Source organism: Manacus candei, unplaced genomic scaffold, assembly GCF_025592945.1.
Source record: "Manacus candei isolate 608988 ecotype Guabito, Panama unplaced genomic scaffold, ASM2559294v1 h1tg000071l, whole genome shotgun sequence".
Lineage (NCBI taxonomy): Eukaryota > Metazoa > Chordata > Aves > Passeriformes > Pipridae > Manacus > Manacus candei.
Window position 1 is genome coordinate 8,942,518 of NW_026138119.1, and position 19,136 is coordinate 8,961,653.

The 19,136-nt window shown below is 55.4% G+C and overlaps 1 protein-coding gene across 2 annotated transcripts in view; it reads left to right on the forward strand.

The window, feature by feature from the left end:
• Positions 1-1,296: 1,296 nt before the first annotated feature.
• Positions 1,297-19,136, forward strand: part of WHRN (whirlin) — a 48,937-nt gene continuing 31,097 nt past the window's right edge. For both annotated transcript variants that reach the window (XM_051807937.1, XM_051807939.1), the window contains exons 1-2: positions 1,297-2,014; positions 14,933-15,148. In XM_051807937.1, coding sequence (XP_051663897.1) covers positions 1,415-2,014; positions 14,933-15,148 — 816 coding nt within the window. In that variant the 5' untranslated portion in view covers positions 1,297-1,414. The remainder of the gene's footprint in view (positions 2,015-14,932; positions 15,149-19,136) is intronic.

The window sequence follows — 19,136 nt, forward strand, 5'->3', positions numbered from 1 at the left end:
TTCTCATCCTGGTGCTTCCCTTTTGAATCTGAAGTCACAGGTTAAGGGTGTGGAAGCAGAGAAGAGATGTGAGGCAGCATCCCAGGCAAAAATGTGCTTCCCTGGATCCTGCTGATCCAGGCTGCCGTTTGGGATATTGGCTGCCCATGGCCTGACAGCTTCTTGATCACTGGATCACCAGGATCCCTCACAGGGAGGGTTTCTCTGTGTTTGCTAAATGAAGAGGGGTGTGAGTTTGGGTTGGACTCCAAGGCCAACATCACAGAATGGTTTGGGTTGGAAGGGACCTCAAAGTTCATCCCATTCCAGCCCCTGCCACGGGCAGGGACACCTTCCACTAGCCCAGGTTGCTCCAAGCCCTGTCCAGCCTGGCCTGGAACACTTGCAGGGATGGGGCAGCCACAGCTTCTCTGGGCAACCTGTGCCAGGGCCTCCCCACCCTCACAGGGAAGAATTTCTTCCTAATATCTCTTCTAAATCTCTCTTTTTAAAAACTGTTTTCCCAATCATACACTGTTTGACACCCCGTCAGTAACACATGTGCCTAAACCCCTTTTAGTTGTGATTAGAACAAAGTCTGTGCTGAGCTTCTCGGCTGAACGGGTGTGTTAGCAGGGCTGTAACCCACCGGTGACAGTGCCCAGCACTGCAGCGTCACAACAACCCAACACCCGGCACTGTGGGCAATGGAAAAACCGCCCCGGGCTCAGGTGACGGGGCAGCCTGTTCCTGTCCTCCCGGCTGTAAGCTGACTCCTCGGGGGAGGTTTCTCTTCCCTGCGTCCTCTGTTCCAAGTGCCCTCGCCATGGCGAGACCCCAGAGGGCTGAGGAAGCTCTGCGGCGGGATGGACGGGGTCGGGAAGAGCGATCCCCACCGGGGAGGATGAGGGATGAGGGAGAGCGGCGGGACTTCACACCCCGCGCAGCTCCCACCCGGAGCCGAGCTGCGGGCAGGGCTGAGCCCGGGGCAGGGCTGGGGATGCTCAGCGGGGCAGGGTCGGGGATGCCGAGCGGGGCAGGGTCGGGGATGCCGAGCGGGGCAGGGTCGGGGATGCCGAGCGGGGCAGGGCTGAGCGGGACAGGGTCGGGGATGCCGAGCGGGCAGGGCCGAGCGCGGGGCAGGGCCGGGCGCTGACGCGCGGTGCCGGGCGGGCGCGCTAATTGCCGGGCGCGCTAATTGCCGGTCCCGCGGGGGCGGGCGCTGGGGCGGGGCGGGGGGTCCGGTCCCGCCGCCGGGGCCGCTCTGTATAACCCGTCTCCCGGCAACGGGCGCGTCATTTCCTGGGGAGCCGGCGGCGAGCGCACGGACAGGTGGAGGAGCGGCGGGGCCGGGCGGCATCGCTCCTGCCCGGGGGGGTCCGCTCCGCTCCCGCGCTGCCCCGCCGCTCCCGGCCCCGCCGGCGGCCCCGCCGCGATGAGCGCGGAGCTGGACGGCGTGTCCGTGCACTCCTCGTCCTCCTCGTCGGGCTCGCTGGGCTCGGCTCCCGGTCCGGCCCCGCGGCCGCTCTCGGCGAACGTGCGGCGGCTGCACCAGGCGCTCACGGCGCTGCTGAGCGAGGCGGAGCGGGAGCGCTTCATCCTCTGCCTCAACGCCTACCACGGCCGCCGCAACGTCTGCGACCTGGTGCGCTCCCTGCGCGCCCTGCTCGACGGGCCCCGCCGCCGCCAGCTCCTGCCGCTGCTGCGCCTCGTCCTGCCGCGCTCCGACCAGCTCCTCTTCGACCAGTACACGGCCGAGGGGCCCTACCTGCCGCCGCCCGGCCGCCCCCCGCCGCCCCCGGCCCCGCCGCCGGTGGTCCCCGGCGAGCTGCGGCAGGTGACGCTGCGCCGGAGCAAAGCCCACGAGGGTCTGGGCTTCAGCATCCGCGGAGGCGCCGAGCACGGCGTCGGGATCTACGTGTCGCTGGTGGAGCCGGGCTCGCTGGCCGAGCGGGAGGGGCTGCGAGTCGGAGACCAAATCCTGGGGGTCAACGGCAAGTCCCTGGACAGGGTGACCCACGCCGAGGCGGTCAAGGTAAGGCGGGTCCCGATCGGGCTCCGAGGGTTGTTGTCCCCCGTCCCGCCTTGTCCCGGTCCCTCTCTGCCTCCCCGGTGTCCGTGTCGCTCCCTCCCTCCCTGCTCGGGTCTCTCCCTCCCTCCTCGGGTGTTGTCGCCGTGCGCCCCGTCCATCCTCATCCCCCCGGCTCCACCCGCTGCTCCATCCCGGGTCCGCCGGTGGGACCGGAGCCCCCCCCTCCCCCTTATCCGGAGGGAACCCACAGCCCTTCGCGGAGCCGCTCCGGGTTTGCATCGTGTCGGAGACGGGGAGATCGGGCTCGTCCCGCCCAGCCGTGCGCTCAGCCCGGCTGGAAAGTTTGCGGTGGGAATAGCGGTGCCCGCTGATGGCCGGGGCGGTACCGAGCTGCCGGCGCGGCTCTGGGCTCGGCAGGCTCGTCCTGCGCTTTTATCACGTCTCTGAAACGCAGCGATGCTGTCCCTGGCTCCCTGTCAGCCTCGTGGAAGCTGGAGATCTGCGTAAGCCGGGCTTTAAGCCGTGTACTCCAGCAGCTGTAGCGTGTTTGTCCTCCCGGAGATGGGGAAACTGAGGCACGGAGAGGCAGAACAGCCCCCTCGGGACTGCATCGTGCCCAGAGCAGGAGCAGATCCCCGATCCCCCTCTGACTGTGGCGGGGGGAGAAGGAGAGCGGTTACACAACGGGAGGGCTCCCGCTCTCCCAGCACGGCTCCACATGCCCTGGAGACCTGTTGTGGTACAGAACAGGAGGGCGGCTATCGATAAAAGCTTTTATGGGGGTGGGGAGGTCCATAAACTGTGAGATTTTCACCCGAAACTCGGTGTCCTGTGGCAAATCCGTGTCTGAGTGACCCGAACCATTCACGGAGATGATCTTGTGGCGGGTGGGCTCAGCTCGGAGCGTTCCCGAGGCACAAACCTATCGAGCTGGAGAATCGACTTTTTAGAGTAGCAATTTGTAGGCAGCGTATGGAGAGCTGTTTTCCAGCTGTTTGTGCTTTAATTTTTCCATAATAAGCTCAAGTGGTTCTGCTGGGAGCCTGTTTCGTGTGGAGTGTTCTCCGACAGCACATTAATCACCCACAGCTTTGAACAGTCTTCCCAGCCAACCTACATGGTCCCTGCCCCAGCTTTAAATCAGTGCCTCGGGCAAGGGCACGTCTTCCAGGCTGGAAATGAGTCCCTGCTAATCTTGAGACCGGGGGAAATATTTGTAGGATTTTTTTTTTCTCTCGTTCCTGATGATAGGACAACACCAGTGTAAGTAAGTGAGCCTGCAATTTTGTGCAAAACCCCCCCCCCATATTTTGATTATGCCGTTGGGATGGGTAGAAACCAGGTGTTAGAAATGGTCTCTTTCATGACTTCATCTCCAATTCATCCCACTCTGCTGGGTAATTCACATCACTTTCTGTTTGTTCTCTGATATAATGTACATGATGTCTCTCAGACATTATTAATTTTGAGTGAAACTAAGTGCTTCCTGCACAGAAATAATTCCTGTAGGATGTGGTTTGCCAAGAGCTATATTTTGTTAATATGATCCTGATAGGAAAGAGCAGCTCAGAATCTGTCTGCTCACAAGCTGAACTTTCAACAACAGATTCATCACTTGCCCAGTGCTGGCACCTTCTTGAGGTCCTGGGCTCTTTTTACACCTGGGAAGGGGTTTTATGACCCATGTGGTGGTGGTGGTAGAAACAGTTTGCGAGGGCAGAGTCATGGAGTGATTTATTGCAGCTCTAATAGTTCCTTTGGAGGTTCTAAAATGAAGCAGGTGCTAATTTGCCCTCACATCCTGCACTTGGGAGCGGGGACTGAAGAGCAGATCGAGTTCAGTGATGCTCAAGGGCAGCTTTTGGAGGATTTCCCTGGGGTTAAGATGCAAACACCTCAGCCTGATGTTTTGGGTGTCACACAGCCTGTGAGAGCTGCAGGGACAAGAGGTGGTGATGTACAGGGTGGCTTGATCCCATATTCTCTGCTTCCCCTTGAAACCTGGGAGCTGGGGCTCAGAGTGGGTGCATCAACAGCTCTGCAAAGGCCTCTGGCTGTGGTCTGGTCTCCCTGAACAGAGCAAACCTCCGTGACCTGCCCTCCTCCCTGCTGGCTGTTGGTCTGCTCCGTGTGGATCAATGGAGAGAGAAATGTTGGATAAACAGGCTGGGCTTGGTCCTGGAATTCCCGTGTGCGCTGTACTTGGGATTAAATGGAGAGAGGGAAAGGTGAGAAGAGAGAGCCTTTCTTTATGTACCCCCCTGGCTGTGTAGCTGATCTCCCAGACGCTGCCTGCCTGCTTTTAGAGAGGGGGCTGTGCTGAGCTCTCTTAGTCAGAGTCTGTCTGATCAGAGCTCAGCTCCCGATCCCGCCCTCGGAGCGATGCTCCGGCTCCGTGTCCGTCTGGGAGCGGGCACAGCCCTGCTGCACTCCCATCCCTCCTGTCCTGCAGCAAGGAGCTGTCTGTCTGGGCCAGCCTTGTTATTCATCATGTGCCGAGTGTGTTGTTGTGAGAGGAGCTGTCAGAGCTCATCGTTTGGGGCGGGAGGCGATGGCAGGGCTCGCCGAGGCTCCTCGGCTGCTCCCGGGCTCGTCCTGCTCCGGGCGTGATGGGACAAACTTACTGAACCAGAAAGCAACTCTGTGCCTGCTGGGGTGCTCAGAGGTGCTGGGCAGCGAGTGTGGCAGCGAGGCAGCTGTTCAGGCAGGGCAGTGAGTGAATACATTGCCTTGATTTGTTTGTGCAGCCTCGTGTGAGCGCTCGGCAGCCGCTGCGTTGGTTTTACAAGTCGTGGTGGCTCAGTTGCCTTTTCGTGCCTATGTGGCCATCCAGGAGTAGCCCAGCCACTTCCAGCCCTCCTCTCTAGGAGGAGAGAGGCACTGACTGTTGTGTAGCAGCGATTTCTGTCTGCTCCTTGTATTTTCAGGCATCATTCAGAACTGTGTGATGTGCCAAAAATGAAATCATGGCGCCAGGTGAAAACTGCCACAACCCTGGGCAGAGAAGAAACACTGACCTGCACGTTTGTCCCAGCTCAAAAGTGACTGGTGACCTGGTGATTGCAGATGTTGTGGTGTAAATTACATCAAAAGTGCAATTCTGACTTAAACTGCAAGATTACCTCAGCACTCCAAATCAATTCACTTAAGGACCAGCTTCTTAACCTTTATGGAAGCGGTGGAGAGAGTTTTTTATGCCTTGTCTGCTTTGTGCTCGCTGTTTCATCCAAATCCAAATTAAATGACTCCATTACAATTACAGCTCTATCATTGCAGCATTCAAGAGTGCACTTTAGCAAAAGATCACTGCCGTGTGAGTTATGGTGTCAGGGAAGAAGTTTGTGTTGTCTGCCGTATTTTTAGAGCTCGCTTGGCTTTCCTCAGCCTTGCTATGTAGGACATAACACTGTGCCTATAAACTATGTGTGTTTTATATATATAGTGCATATACTGCTGTATTTCAGCAGTTGTGCTGAAAGTTTATATTGATAACCTGTCATATTTCGTGCAGAGCAGTTAAAATTGAGGTGTTTGTGGGTTTAGACCATCAAAATGTTACCCAGGGAGTTATTTCTCCAATAATCTGGAGTTGGCATTAGATTTACAACCCCTTTCTCCCCCACCCCTTACTTTTGTTGCTCTGCAGTAGGTTTTTATGCCCTTTGAATCACTCGGGGAGGAAGGGGATGGGAGAAAGTTTGCACGACTCGGATGGATCGTTCCTGGTTTAGGATTTGGCTTCAGGAGCTACACCAGCCTCAGAAGAGCTGCACTGATTCCATCACTGACCCTGCTGTTCGTGCTGACAGTTGGGCAAACCCAGATAAGCTTGAGGAAAATCCCCCAAACTGCACTGATTTGTGTCCATCAGGCTTGAGGGGTGTGATTCTGTCCTCTTGGTGTAAATCCGGGGTGGCTTTGCCAAAGTCACTGGATTTGCCTCGAGTTTATTCTGGAGGAACTGGGGGTGGTTTGAGCCCCTTGTCTTGGGTTGACACCCGAGAGGGATCACATCTCCTCCCTGGCCTGGGGTGGAGGGGGATCAAATCACATCCCCAGCCTGGGACAGGGGGGATCACATCACATCTCCTCCCTTTCCTGGGACAGAGGGGGATCACATCACCTGCCAGCACCCTCTCTCTGTTCAAGCACAGGTTTTCACTCCTTCCAAACCAGCCTTTCCATCCCCTGCTCTGATAGTGCCAAGTGGGCATTTAAAAAAATAATTAAAAGGAGATTAAAACTCCTTTTATGTTCTATTAATTTGGGTTTTCGTGGTGGCAAACAGGGAGAGAGTCTTCAGAGATTGCAATATTTCACAGGAGGTAGAAAGGGCTCCAGGTGCTTGTGGTATTGCTAAAAGACCTCTGAGAAATGAAACGTGCAGCCCTGAGCCTAGGGAACATATTAAGAGCAATTTTCCTTTGCAGGCAGCTTACAAAAGAGCAAATCTCACTTCACTGTTTCTTGTGATGCCAAATTAATTGATTAATGTGAGCTGATGCTGCTGATTTGCTGTGGGCAGCAATCACCCCTGCACTGGGGCCGGGGAGGGATGAATGCAGCTTGATTTGGTTGGGGTTTGACCCTTCCAGGTGCTTGGAGCTGTGGATTGTCACCCTCAGCCAGGGATGGGATGAGTGAGGAGGGAAGGGAATGCATTGATCCCCAATTGTGTAAAGATATCAGCAGTGTTCCTTTAACTGCCTGTGTGCTTATCACTGCGTGCCTGTATTTTTAGAAGGCACTAAAGAAAGAGGCTAGAAAGTTCTCCCCTTCCCAGGGGATCTCGGGGAGCTGGAGCATGGCACAGGAGGATGTGACTAGCATCTACCCCAATAGTTAGACCAGTAGTCTGTTCCTTGGGCTCTGAATCTGCTTAGAAACAAAACAAAAAAAAACCCCAACAACTAAGAACTGCACTCAAAAAAGAGCTTAAAACACAGGTTCTGTGCAGTGCCACGGGTTTCTGCTCTGCCCTTCTGTCCTGCAAACAGCTTCTTTTTCACCTGCTGTAGCCAGGTGAGCTTGGAGGGAGAGGGTGGAAAGTGGAAAGTCAGCAGGATCTCCCTCTAGGTAAAAGGGGGGCAAATGATCGGGCTTGAACTTGAAGCCGCCTGCATTAAAAATGAGTTTTAACGGTCCTTAAAGGGAAGAGCTCATGGCAGTGGGTCTGTCAAGGGCTGCTCCCGGTTTCCCAGGCAGATGTGAGGATGTGGTGGAGCGGATTTAACGCCGGACCTCGCTTGGAGCTGACCAGGGTGCTGAGATGATGCTCTGCTGTCACTGTGAGCTCATCTGAGCTCCTAAATTAACACCTCATCTGACTTGGAGCGGGATAAACTTGCCCACACAGACGGCATCTGCGGGAATGCGGGTTTAGCTGTGGCACCAGAGGTAGGAGCAGGTTATATTTGCTGCTGTACCACTGATTTCCCTCAGTGGGCAAGTTACTTAGTCATCTGTTTCCCTTCATTACACCAGCAAATCACAGTCAGCCCTAATGAAATCAAATGACATTATACTGATGCAAAAGATTAGAATGAGGTCCTTAATCTCTCCTCTCCTCATAATGCAGGGATGATAGCACTTGGCACCAGTGTTGGCTTGTTCATCAGGTTAGTATTGTTAGGGCATCCTTGACTTCTTGGAGCATTAATGTCATTTAGTGGGCTCCTTGTAAATAAACAGTAGAGAAGTTGATAAGATAACCTGAGGGAGAAAAGCTTCTTTCCTTCCAGTGCCTGTTGGAAGAAAAAACAAAAGCATCAGCGTGCAGCAGAACTGGTGAATTAAAATATCCTTTACTCAGTCCCTGTGTCCTCGGGGGAAGACGATGGATTTTCCTGACACTTTTTCCTCAGTGTCTGCTCAGAGAATTATTCAGCTCTAAATCCCCTCAGTTAAACTGCCAAAGCATCTGCTGACACGACTTGCCTTGGTTTCTTTTGGCTGGGTGCTCTGTGAATTCTCCCTGTCAGGACTGCTGAGTGCTTGGTAAATCGGGGTGGAGCAGGGAGCTGGGCAGGCTGGGGGAGCCCTGCTCCTGCCAGCTGCTTCTTGGGGGGCTCAGGAGCTGCCCCTGAGCCTCTCGGGGTGGGATGTGCTGGCAGGGGAGGCTGGAGGGGCCTCTGCTCTGTGCAGGCTCTGACTGGATGTCCTTGGTGCTTAGTCCAGTGTCCTGCTCGCTTCCCCACGTTGATTCTTTAAAAGTTAGTTTCCCCCCCAAGTAACTTGTGTTATCTAAACAATATGGGCTTGCTGGTGGTTTGTGTGACCTCTTTCAGCATTGCTTGGTGTGGAGTGGAAAGAGAAGACAAGAGGAAGCAGGAGGGAGTGCTCTGATCTAGATTACCCTTATTCCCTTATCCCCCTTGCCCCCCATCCCTTGGCTTGCACCAATGTGGAGTTTTCTGCTCTATTTATAATTGTCCTGGGCTTCCTGAGGAATGCACTGGACAGTGACCAGCTTGGAGGGGTGGGAGGCTACAGAGCAGGGCTGGGGGGTGTCAGCCCTTGGAGGGGTTGGGAAGAAGGGCCTGGGGCTAAGATTTCATTTGACCTTTCCAGGTGAGAGGGATGTGGGCTCCCTGCTGCCCTGGGGCTAAATGTGTGCAATCACCATAATTATGCATCTATTTGCATTTGTTTGCATAAATGCTGCTACTTGAAAGCCCGACTGCTGTCACCTTTGCCTTGGGAGAGGGGGAGAGGTTGGACTGTGCCTCCTGCAATTCCCATTTGTCTTCCTGATGGGAGGCCGTGTCACACCCTCCACCCCCTGCGCTGTGGAACCCGCTGCTCTCGCTCCATCTGGAGTGCCTGTGCTTCCCTCTTCCCTCCTTCTGCCTCCTGCTCTCCCCACCTGCCTCTGTGTCACCTTTCCTTTGTTCCAGTTCTCTTTGTTCCCGTGCAGGGAGGAGCTGTTTGGGCACCTCAGTGCAGCCCAGGCTCCCGGTTCCTCTGCCCAGAATGAGTTTCCTGCTCTTTGCCAGGCAGGATGGGGATGGGATACACTCAGAATCGTAGAACCCTGGAATGGTGTGGGTTGGAAGTGACCTTAAAGCTCATTTTGTTCCACCCCCTACCATGGGCAGGGGCACCTTCCACTAGCCCAGGTTGCTCCAAACCCTGTCCAATTTGGCCTTAAACATTCCTGGCATGGGGCAACCACAGCTTCTCTGGGCAACACTTGATCCAAAACATCTTATTTACAATTCCAGGCTGCAGCCTGGGACAGGGGACAGTCTCTCCCAGTGTGTTTGTGCTGTACCTGGTGAACTTGGCCTTACCCAAGGTGTGCAGTGTAATGGCCTTATATCCATCCTGCCTGCAGATGGTCCCCGGAGCCAGCCTTTGAGGGCAGGGAATGCCTCTGCCTGCTGTGCTCTGCTCTGGGCAGAGGAACCATTCAGCTGACCTGGCTCAAAAGCTCCTGAGGTCCTGCCCCTGCAGCCCCTTCCCCTCCCCAGCACACACAGGGAGCTGCTTCATTCCCGCTGCCACCGAGATGGTTTTTCTCAGTCTGGCTAAGCCCACAAGCTTAAAACTACCTGGTCCAGCAGGGACACCCCGGATAGAGCAGGAAACAATGGTTAAACAAACTCCTGCCAACCGTTCCCTCCTCGGGGCCGGAACGTGCTGTAAAAGCTCCCTCTGCCTCCCTCCTGTGGTACCTCACTTCGTTCTCCTTCCCAGTTTTCTTTTCCCAAGCCCGTGCCTTACTTACTTTTTTGGGGGGACTTGGTGCCAGACTGGGTGGTGCTCCACTGATTGACAACCTCCGGGGTGCCCATTGTCCCGTGCCCATTGTCCCGTGCCCATTGTCCCGCAGCCAAGCGGCTCCGGCCAGGCTGTTGCTGCTGGAAGAAAAGAAGCTTGAGCCTGTGGAGAGGGGGAGGATGGCTCACAGTTAATGCTCCTTGTATCCAACTGTGCTCTTCCCCACGAAGGGATGGAGTGGGATAGATTGCTCCTTTCATTAGCAGAGAAGGTAAGTGAGGGGGCTGTATCCGAATGCAGATCCAGTCAGGCTGCCAGAAGGATCCTGGTGATTAATTGCCATCGATTTCTGACATCTGTGTTCCTACTGGGGGAATTTTTGGAGGCCTGGAAGATGCTTTTAAGCAGCCTTCAGCCTTTTCAGGGCCGTGGAGAAGTGGAAAATGATGAAGATGGGAGAGGAGAGCCTTCAGTGGAGTGAGATGTGCTGGGCAGGACTGGCACGGCTGGGTTTCAGTCTGGGTTGTAGGAGAGAACATCATGTGCTCTGTCTTGTTTCGGGGTTTGTGTTGGTTTGTTTGGGTTTTTTTTTAAGATATTTGTGGGCACATGAGATGTGGGTTTGCTTTTTTTTTGACTGTTTTAAACCATCTACTTCACTCTCAAAGGACTCAATAGATAATTAACTAGTGTGTTGTCAGGGGCTCAGCAGCCTTATGGAATCACTCTGCCCCCCCCCTCTCTGGCACTTGCTGCTTCTAATAATGTTTCCAGGCAATTGGTGACTGTTTCTCTGCTAAAGGTTCTGGCACTAATTCCCAGATCCAAATAACTGATTTCTTTCAGCTGGGCTCCTGGCAGAGGTGTGCTTGCACGCTGTGGTGCCAGAGTTAAACCTTCCACCCCACGGCCTTCAAACACCTCAGGGATGGGGCAAAGCCAAATCTTATCTGAGGCTGGAGCAAAACACAGCAGCCCTGAACAACGTGTGGCAAATCCCTGGAATGGCTTGAGGAAGGAGATAGAGATGCAGCCTTGCGCTGTCTGATTCTGCAGAGGGGATTAAGGAGGTGGAATTTGTTATTTCATGGTAAAATGGGTTGGGTTCAGGGTGCCCATCAGATAACAGGCTTTCCCAAAATCACTCAGGGGGAGTTCTGCTGTCTCTTTGTGGTGGTATCTCTGCAGCTGCTGCACACAAGACTGGTGTGTTTGGAAGGGAGAAGTTTTTCCTTGTAGAAGTCCCATCCAGAGCCTGTCTTTGTGAAAGTCCCCTGTGCTGGCACTGCTGAGGCCACACCTCGAGTCCTGTGTCCAGGTCTGGGCCCCTCATGGCAAAAAGACATTGAGGGGCTGGAGTGTATCCAGGGAAGGGAAAGGAGCTGGGGAAGGGGCTGGAGCAGCAGGAGCAGCTGAGGGAGCTGGGGGGGCTCAGCCTGGAGAAAAGGAGGCTCAGGGGGGACCTTCTGGCTCTGCAACTCCCTGACAGGAGGGGGGAGCCGGGGGAGGTCGGGCTCTGCTCCCAGGGAACAAGGGACAGGAGGAGAGGGAACGGCCTCCAGCTGTGCCAGGGGAGGGTCAGGTTGGACATCAGGAGGAATTTCCTCATGGAAAGGGTGGTCAGGCTTGGAAGTGCTGCCCAGGGAGGTTTGAAGTCCCCATCCCTGGAGGTGTCCAAGGAAGGCCTGGCCGTGGCACTCAGTGCCCTGGGCTGGGGGACAAGGTGGGCATTGGGCACAGGGGGGACTCGATGGTCTTGGAGGTCTTTTCCAACCCCGATGATTCTGTGACAAGAACTCTGTCCTGAAAAGCTTCTCCTGTAGTCCCAGGGAGCTGGGCTGACCCTTGTGGGAAGTGCATCATTCATGTGGTGCTGCCCCTCTCTTTGCTGTGGGGGCCTCACAAACAGGGCTGGCAGCAAAGTCGAGGCCAGAGGGCTTGTGCCAGCCTGGTGGCACCTCTCTGGGAGCAGGAAGGGCAAAGTGCTCCATGCTTGAGCAGTTGCTGGGCTGCTGGGCATGGGGACCAGCAGCCTGGAGGCTTCCAAGGGAGTGGTAATCTGTTATAAACCAAAACCTGCCAAAATCCCGTGCTCAGGTGAGTGTGGAGACACTCTGCAAACATCTCCCAGGAGGCCAGGGTGGATGCACAGTGTGGGAGAAGCCAGTGTGACAGGGCTGGAAAAGAATTCCTGCTGGTTGCTTGATGTTCAGGGAGAACAGCTGGAAAATGGGGCCTGTCCTGTGCTGTGGTTATGGTCCCTGCTGGCCAAAACGGCAGGGAAGGATGTGTTGAACAAGCTGTGTGGTCCCTGATCTGTCAGGAATTGGCACCTCTAAACCCCAGATGGTCAGCTGGCCCCTTCTCACCAGCCCTGAGTGGGGTGGGCTGACCCTGCTGCCCACCAAAGCCGTTCCATCACCCCCTCAGCTGGACAGGAGTGAGAAAATTTAACTAAAGGTGGGTCAAGATAAGGACAGGAGGGGAAAAAAAGAACAGAGGGGAAGTGCAGCACTTCTTCCTGGGCAGGGAGGTGGGTGGTGGCTCTGCTGTCTTGGAGCTCACCATGGCAGCTGATGGTGGCTTCTGGCTCTGTTTGGATGCAGGTGGAAGCTTCTCCCACTTGGCTCACCTGATGCCTCATCCCTTTGCAGCTCCTCATGCCAAGCAGTTTGTTAAGGTCTGGTTCAGTGTGTGGATGCACAAAGGTTCTGCAGGGCTGTGCCAGATTGTGTTCCATGCCTGCTGTGCTTCAGTGTGGATTTATCCAAGGGAAAACACTGCTTCCCTTCTCCTCCCCTCTCCCAGCCATGGCAGCTGCAGTTTAAAGAGCTGGTGGCTGCCTGGAGAACAGAAATCTCCCTGCAAGCTCCAATGCTTGAACAGAACTGACTTTAGTGGTTATTGGGTGGGGAGGAGGTTTGTGCTGAGCACCCTGTGGTTTTTGGGAAGACTGTGGTGACCAGAGGGAGGACACCTGGAAGTGTCCAAGGGCTGTTCTTCCGTGTAGAGCGGAAAAGGATGGGAATGCAAGCACCAGTCAGAGGGACTGTGGCAGAGGGAGGATTGGAATCCTGTGTCACTGCCTGCCCTCATCGTTTCCCTGTGCTGGATGAGGAGCTGCAGCCCCACTCAGAGGTGAGACCTCGCTCAGGGGACTGTCAGTGCTGTTGCTGCCTCGGTACCTGGGTAAGGCAGTGGTGTTGTGGAGACTGAAAAGGGGTTTTCACAGAGCTGTCTGCAGTTTGAATGGATGGAGAAGGGTTTGGGGAGGGCCTGTACCCCATAGAATCATAAACTTATAGAATCAGGGTCTGCTGAGCTGGAAGGGACCCATCAGGGTTATCGAGTCCAACAGAATGCCACCATCTCACAGGGGTCACTGGCAGCTCTGGGGGAGGTGAGAAGGCTCCCTGCCACCCCCAGTCCTGCACTTCAGCCCATCCTCAGCCTGGTTTTGTGGCTCAGGAAGCTGTGCTGTGCCCTGGAGCATGGCTGGGCTGCAGTGCCTCTTGGAGGGTGGGCGGTGGGCAGTGGGCTCAGAGGTGGCTCCCAGTGAGGGCTGGGCTGATGCCAGCAGGGCTGGAGTGTGGGGAGCACCTCTGCCTGCAGGAGATGCCCACAGGGGGGGTGTTTGGGGGATCAGGGCTTGGGGCAGGGGAGCAGCCCGGGGGGGTGAAGTGCTCTGTGGGTGTTGGGATGGAGCTGTTGGTTTCCAGCCCTTGTTTTAAGCTCTCCAGGCACATGGTGACCTTGGGAGCATGTGACACGTTTGCAGCCAAATTGCCCTGTGTGATGGAGATGCTGAACTGGATTCTCTTTAGCTTTGGCAGGGAGGGACAGGAGTGTTGCCAGGTCAGGGCTGGGATCCAGCCAGCCCAGTATTCCTGACAATATTACCCTTTTCAAGGTGCTGCTGCTCTTAGTTCTTCCTGGTCACAAGCTTTGCTCAGCAGCTTCTCTGCTCAGCGGGGACAGGAGACCTTGTGGGAGCAGCTCATCAAAATGATGTATATATGGGAAAAAAAAAAACCCAAAGCACCTCCCTTCTGAGAGCAGGTCTGGAGTGTTGATGTTCCTGAGGCCTCAGAAGGGATCAGCACTTCCAGCTGTCCCCAGGGACAACTCCTATATGTTTATTTAAGTTTACTGTAAAGCTTCTGTCAGCTCCTCGCAGTGGAAGCTGGGAGAGCAGAGATTGCAAATCACCTTCTCTGGGCCTCAAGGTCATCTCTGTGCGTGTTGGTTTAAATATATGTGTATGTTTAGTAATTATTGTACTCATTAATTGACTGCTTGTGCTGGGGGAGGCAGCTGGTCACTAAATGGCTGAATTTCAATATTCCCTGAAGGCATCGGGAGCTTTTCCAGTGGCAGAGTTTGGGGCTGAGGTGTGGGATGAGAGGAGTTTGGGGCTGAGGTGTGGGATGAGAGGAGTTTGGGGCTGAGCTGTGGGATGAGAGGAGTTTGGGGCTGAGCTGTGGGATGAGAGGAGTTTGGGGCTGAGGTGTGGGATGAGAGGAGTTTGGGGCTGAGGTGTGGGATGAGAGGAGTTTGGGGCTGAGCTGTGGGATGAGAGGAGTTTGGGGCTGAGCTGTGGGGACAGAGTTAGGGCTGAGCTCAGGCTTTTCCCAAACAGGTTGTTGTTTGGCTGGAGCCTGCTGCCAGCATGGTCATGAACAGGATGACATCCATGTCCAGCCTGCAGAGGAGAAGGTTGTGGAGAGACCTTGGAGCACCTTCCAGTGCCTAAAGGGGCTCCAAGAGAGCTGGAGAGGGACTTTGGACAAGGATCTGTGCTGCTCTCCTCCAGCACTGATCCCTGTCCTGCTCCAGCTCCTCTCCAGAGCTGCAGAAGCTGCTCAGTCTTGGGTTCAGCTCATCCTGAGGCTCCTCCTGGGCATGGCACTGCCCACCTCACCTCCCATCCTCTGCCTCACTCTGCTCTTTCCGTGGCTGATGGGGGAAAAAAAAATCCCCCTGCGTTTTCTCTGTCAGCAGCTTTGCCTTAACACTGTTTCAGAGAGGAGAGAGCAGAAAAATGCAAAATCCCAGCTTTTTATGTCTCTCCATCACTCAGCTGGTGGTCGTAGAGCAGCTTGAGATCTTCCAGCCTCGTGGAAGAGCAAAGCTGTGTCTCCCCCCCTAAGACAGGTGGTGCTGGCATTGACTCCCCCTTCTCCTTGGCTTGTCTTGCAGGTGCTGAAGGGCTGCAAGAAGCTGAACCTGTCTGTGCACTCGGTGGGGCGCATCCCGGGCGGGTACGTCACCAACCACATCTACACCTGGGTGGACCCCCAGGGCCGCAGCGTGTCCCCCCCCACGGGGCTGCCCCACCACCAGAACAGCTCCCTGCGCAGGGACAGCGAGAAGAGGAGCCACCTCCAGCTCCTGCAGGAGGGGGATGAGAAGAAGGTGAGCAAAGGGGGACCGGCCCCAGCCCCGGGGACCTCTGCGGTCACATCCCACCATGGAGGTGCCAACCTCCTTCCTTCAGAGAATCACAGAATCAGCTGGGTGGGAAGGGACCTCTGAGATCATCAAGTCCAACCCTTGATCCAACCCCATTGTGGTTCCCAGCCCATGGCACTGATGCCACATCCAGTCTCATCTTAAACACCTCCAGGGACGGAGAATCCACCCCCTCCCTGGGCAGCCCATTCCAATGGCTGAGCACCCTCTCTGCAAAGAAATTCTTCCTAATATCCAACCTAAACCTCCCCTGGCACAGCTGAAGACCCAGCCCTCTGGTCTTGCTGATGGTTGCCTGGGAAAAGAGACCAACCCCCCCTGGCTCCCCCCTCCTGTCAGGGAATTGCAGAGAGTGAGAAGGTCTCCCCTGAGCCTCCTCTTCTCCAGGCTGAACAGCCCCAGCTCCTGTGCTTGGCAGTTCTGTGATCCTGGCTCTCCTTTAGGATCCTGGGTTTCCTCCCTTGGGCTGTAGATTTCCCTCTCTGTCCCTCCTGTAGGGTGGGATGGATTGGCTTTGTTCCCACTGGACACAAGTAGAACCTGAGCTGGAGAGCAGGAATTGTCCAGGTGCAGCCTGGTCTGGCAGTGAGGGTCCTGCCAGGAACAGCCATCAAACCAGAAGCTGATTTTAAGGCCTTTCCCAAAAAGGTGGGTGGTTGGATGGAGCCTTCTGACAGCATGGACATCAAGGGACTGACACCCATGTCCAGCCTGGAGGCTCTGGGGAGACCTTAGAGCTCCTTCCAGTGCCTAAAGGGACTCCAAGAGAGCTGAAGAGAGACTTGGGACAAGGACATGGAGTGATTGGACAAGAGGGAATGGCTTTAAGCTGAAGGAGGGTAGAATTAGATGGGATATTGGGAAGAAATTGGCTGTGAGGATGGTGAGGCCCTGGCACAGGTTGCCCAGAGAAGCTGTGGCTGCCCCATCCCTGGAAGTGTCCAAGGCCAGGTTGGACAGGGCTTGGAGCAACCTGGGCTGGTGGAAGGTGTCCCTGCCCGTGGCAGGGGGAAGAACTGGGAGATCTTTAATGTTCCTTCCCATCCAAACCATTCTGTGGTTCTCTGTTATGTTCAGGAGGGCTTGTGGATTTGGAGGGCTGGACCTCAGAGTGCATTCCTGCCCCTCTTCCTGCATTTCAGATCTTTCCTCAGGTGTTTCTGTGAGGCCTTTTTGAGTCTCTTGGCAGTTTTCTTGAAGTAAAAAAAAAAAAAAATTCCCAATTTTTTCTCTTCCATAAATGCAGTAAAATAAAGCAGATGATTTTCCTTTTCCATTTGTGGAGAGTCAGGCTGAGCCAGGAGGGGCCTGTGTGGAAACCCTGGTGAGAGAAAAAGGCACAGGGAAGGGAATGGTTTCCATAATGGTACCAGGGGAGTGTGGTCAGTGCTGGTCTGGATCTCAGGCCTCTGACAGAAAGGGAAGTGCATCAGCACCTCTAATTCCCAGCCCTGTTCCTTGCTGGGAGCCTGCCCTCCTTTAAACAGCCCCTGGTGTAAGGGAAGCCAGCAGAGGATACGTTCAGGCTGCAGTATCTGATCTCAGGGATTTAATGTCTCTTCTCCCTCTCACTTCCCATCCCAAGCAGACCCTGAGAGGTGTCAGTGCAGAGGCACAGAGCTCAGATGCCCTTGCAGTGAGGCTCAGGCTGGAGGGGCAGCCCCTGCTCCCTTCTCAGTGGTGATGGGTGTGGAACACATTTATCCTGTACCAGCAGGACGTGGTGTTTCCTCAGTGCCATCCATGGAATATCAGAATACTGGCCCAAGACTAAGCAGGGCACTGGCTTCCCAAACACACAGAGTTGCTTGGGACCTTGATATATTCCCATCCTCTTATCCTGGTGTCAGTCTGACTGACTGCACACCCAAAATGTCCTCAGCTCTGCCTGGAAACGCCGTGGAAGGGTCTGGGAGCTGGAGCTTCCCATCTCAGCCAGAGAGGGGAAAAAAACCTAATACAGGATGAGGCAGTTTGCTGATGAAATATTCATGTGGGCCACAAGGGAGAAGGGCCTATTATTTTTACTTTAAGCAGAAGAAAGAAGCAGGCACTGCTGGCTGGTGTCCCCCACCCGCTGCCACCAGTGTCACCTTGACAGAGCAGCAGCAGCTCTGGGAGGCTGTGGGGAGGAGGTTTGGTCTCTGTTCCTTCAGTCCTTGCTGTGTGTGGACATAAAATGCTCAGAAACCTGCAGATGTGCATCCCCTGAGCCTCATGTGGCCCCAGGCAGCCCCTTCCCCTCAGTCCCCCGGGGAGATGTGATTCCAGGTGATTCCAGGTGCTCAGGCTGGCTCAGAGGCTGCAGGGACCACTGCCCAGCCCCAAGCACCCTCCTCTGTGCTGCTCCTGGGCTCCTCAGGAGTCTTGAGCTGCCCCAGGGCAGGTTTAGGTTGGCCATTGGGCAGAAGTTGTTTGCAGAGAGAGGGATCAGCCCTTGGAATGGGCTGCCCAGGGAGGGGGTGGAGTCCCCGTCCCTGGAGGGGTTTGAGCAGAGCCTGGATGTGGCATCAGTGCCATGGGCTGGGTGACAAGGTGGGGTTGGGTCAAGGGTTGGTCTCCATGGTCTCGGAGGTCTTTTCCAACACACAGATTCTGTGATCCTGTGAAAATGAACCCACCTGAACTTGGCAAGTGTTAATTACTGTTGCCTAATCTGCTCTGGGAGGGAATAAAGCTGAGTTGAATGAAGGCCACGTTGAACTTCAAAGAGCACCTGCACTGGGCTTGGCTGGGTACCCTCTGGGTACCCTCTGGGTACCCTCACTGCCATGGTGGGAGGGGGCCCAGCTCCAGGTTCCCCCAGTGGCACCATTCCAGGTGAGCCAGGCTGCAGGACCTTGGCTCATGGCTTGTTCTGAGCTCTGCTGCCCTGGTGCCATTGCTGTGATGCCCCTGCACTCACAGAGCCCTGGGCAGGTCTGCCAGCCTTGGCTGTGCTGCCCACTCGTTGTGGTGCACCCAGCTCGTGGCCTGCTGGCTTCAGCATCCTTTGCCCAGGTGTGAGGAAAGGCTCTTCCAAAATCCCAGCTTGTCTTTCTATTCCTTAGTGCTGCTTCACAGTCAGAAGGGCTTTGGCTTTCTCCACAGAATCCCAGAATGGTTTGGGTTGGAAAGGACCTTAAAGCTCATCTCATCCCACCCCCTGCCATGGCCCAGGGACACCTTCCACTAGCCCAGGTTGCTCCAAGCCCCGTCCAACCTGGCCTTGGACACTTCCAGGGATGGGGCAGCCACAGCTTCTCTGGGCAGCCTGTGCCAGGGCCTCCCCACCCTCACAGGGAAGAATTTCTGCTCAATATCTAATCTAATCCTACTCTCTGAGGGGGGACTGGAGAGCTGAGGGAGGTGCTGGCAGGGACAACCTGCGGCCCTGCAAGTGGTTATGGATCTTTCTGCTGCCATGTCTGTGCTGTGTGTGGCAGATGAGCACATTTCCCAAGCTGTTCCTGCACTACAACAACAGGAGAGCAACAAGGCTGGGGAAGGGACTGGAGCACAAGTGCTGTGAGGAGAGGCTGAGGGAGCTGGGGGGGCTCAGCCTGGAGAAGAGGAGGCTCAGGGGAGACCTCCTCACTCTCTGCAACTCCCTGACAGGAGGGGGGAGCCAGGGGGGGTTTGGTCTCTTTTCCCAGGCAACTCTCAGCAAGACAAGAGGGCTGGGTCTTCAGCTGTGCCAGGGGAGGTTTAGGTTGGATATTAGGAAGAATTTCTTTCCACAGAGGGTAATCAGCCATTGGAATGGGCTGCCCAGGGCAGTGGTGGATTCTCCATCCCTGGAGGTGTTTAAGGACAGACTGGATGTGGCATCAGTGCCATGGGCTGGGAACCACAGCAGGGTTGGATCAAGGGCTGGACTTGATGATCTCAGAGGTCCCTTCCAACCCAGCTGATTCTGTGATTCTGTGATACAGAGCAGCCTTCCCTGTAA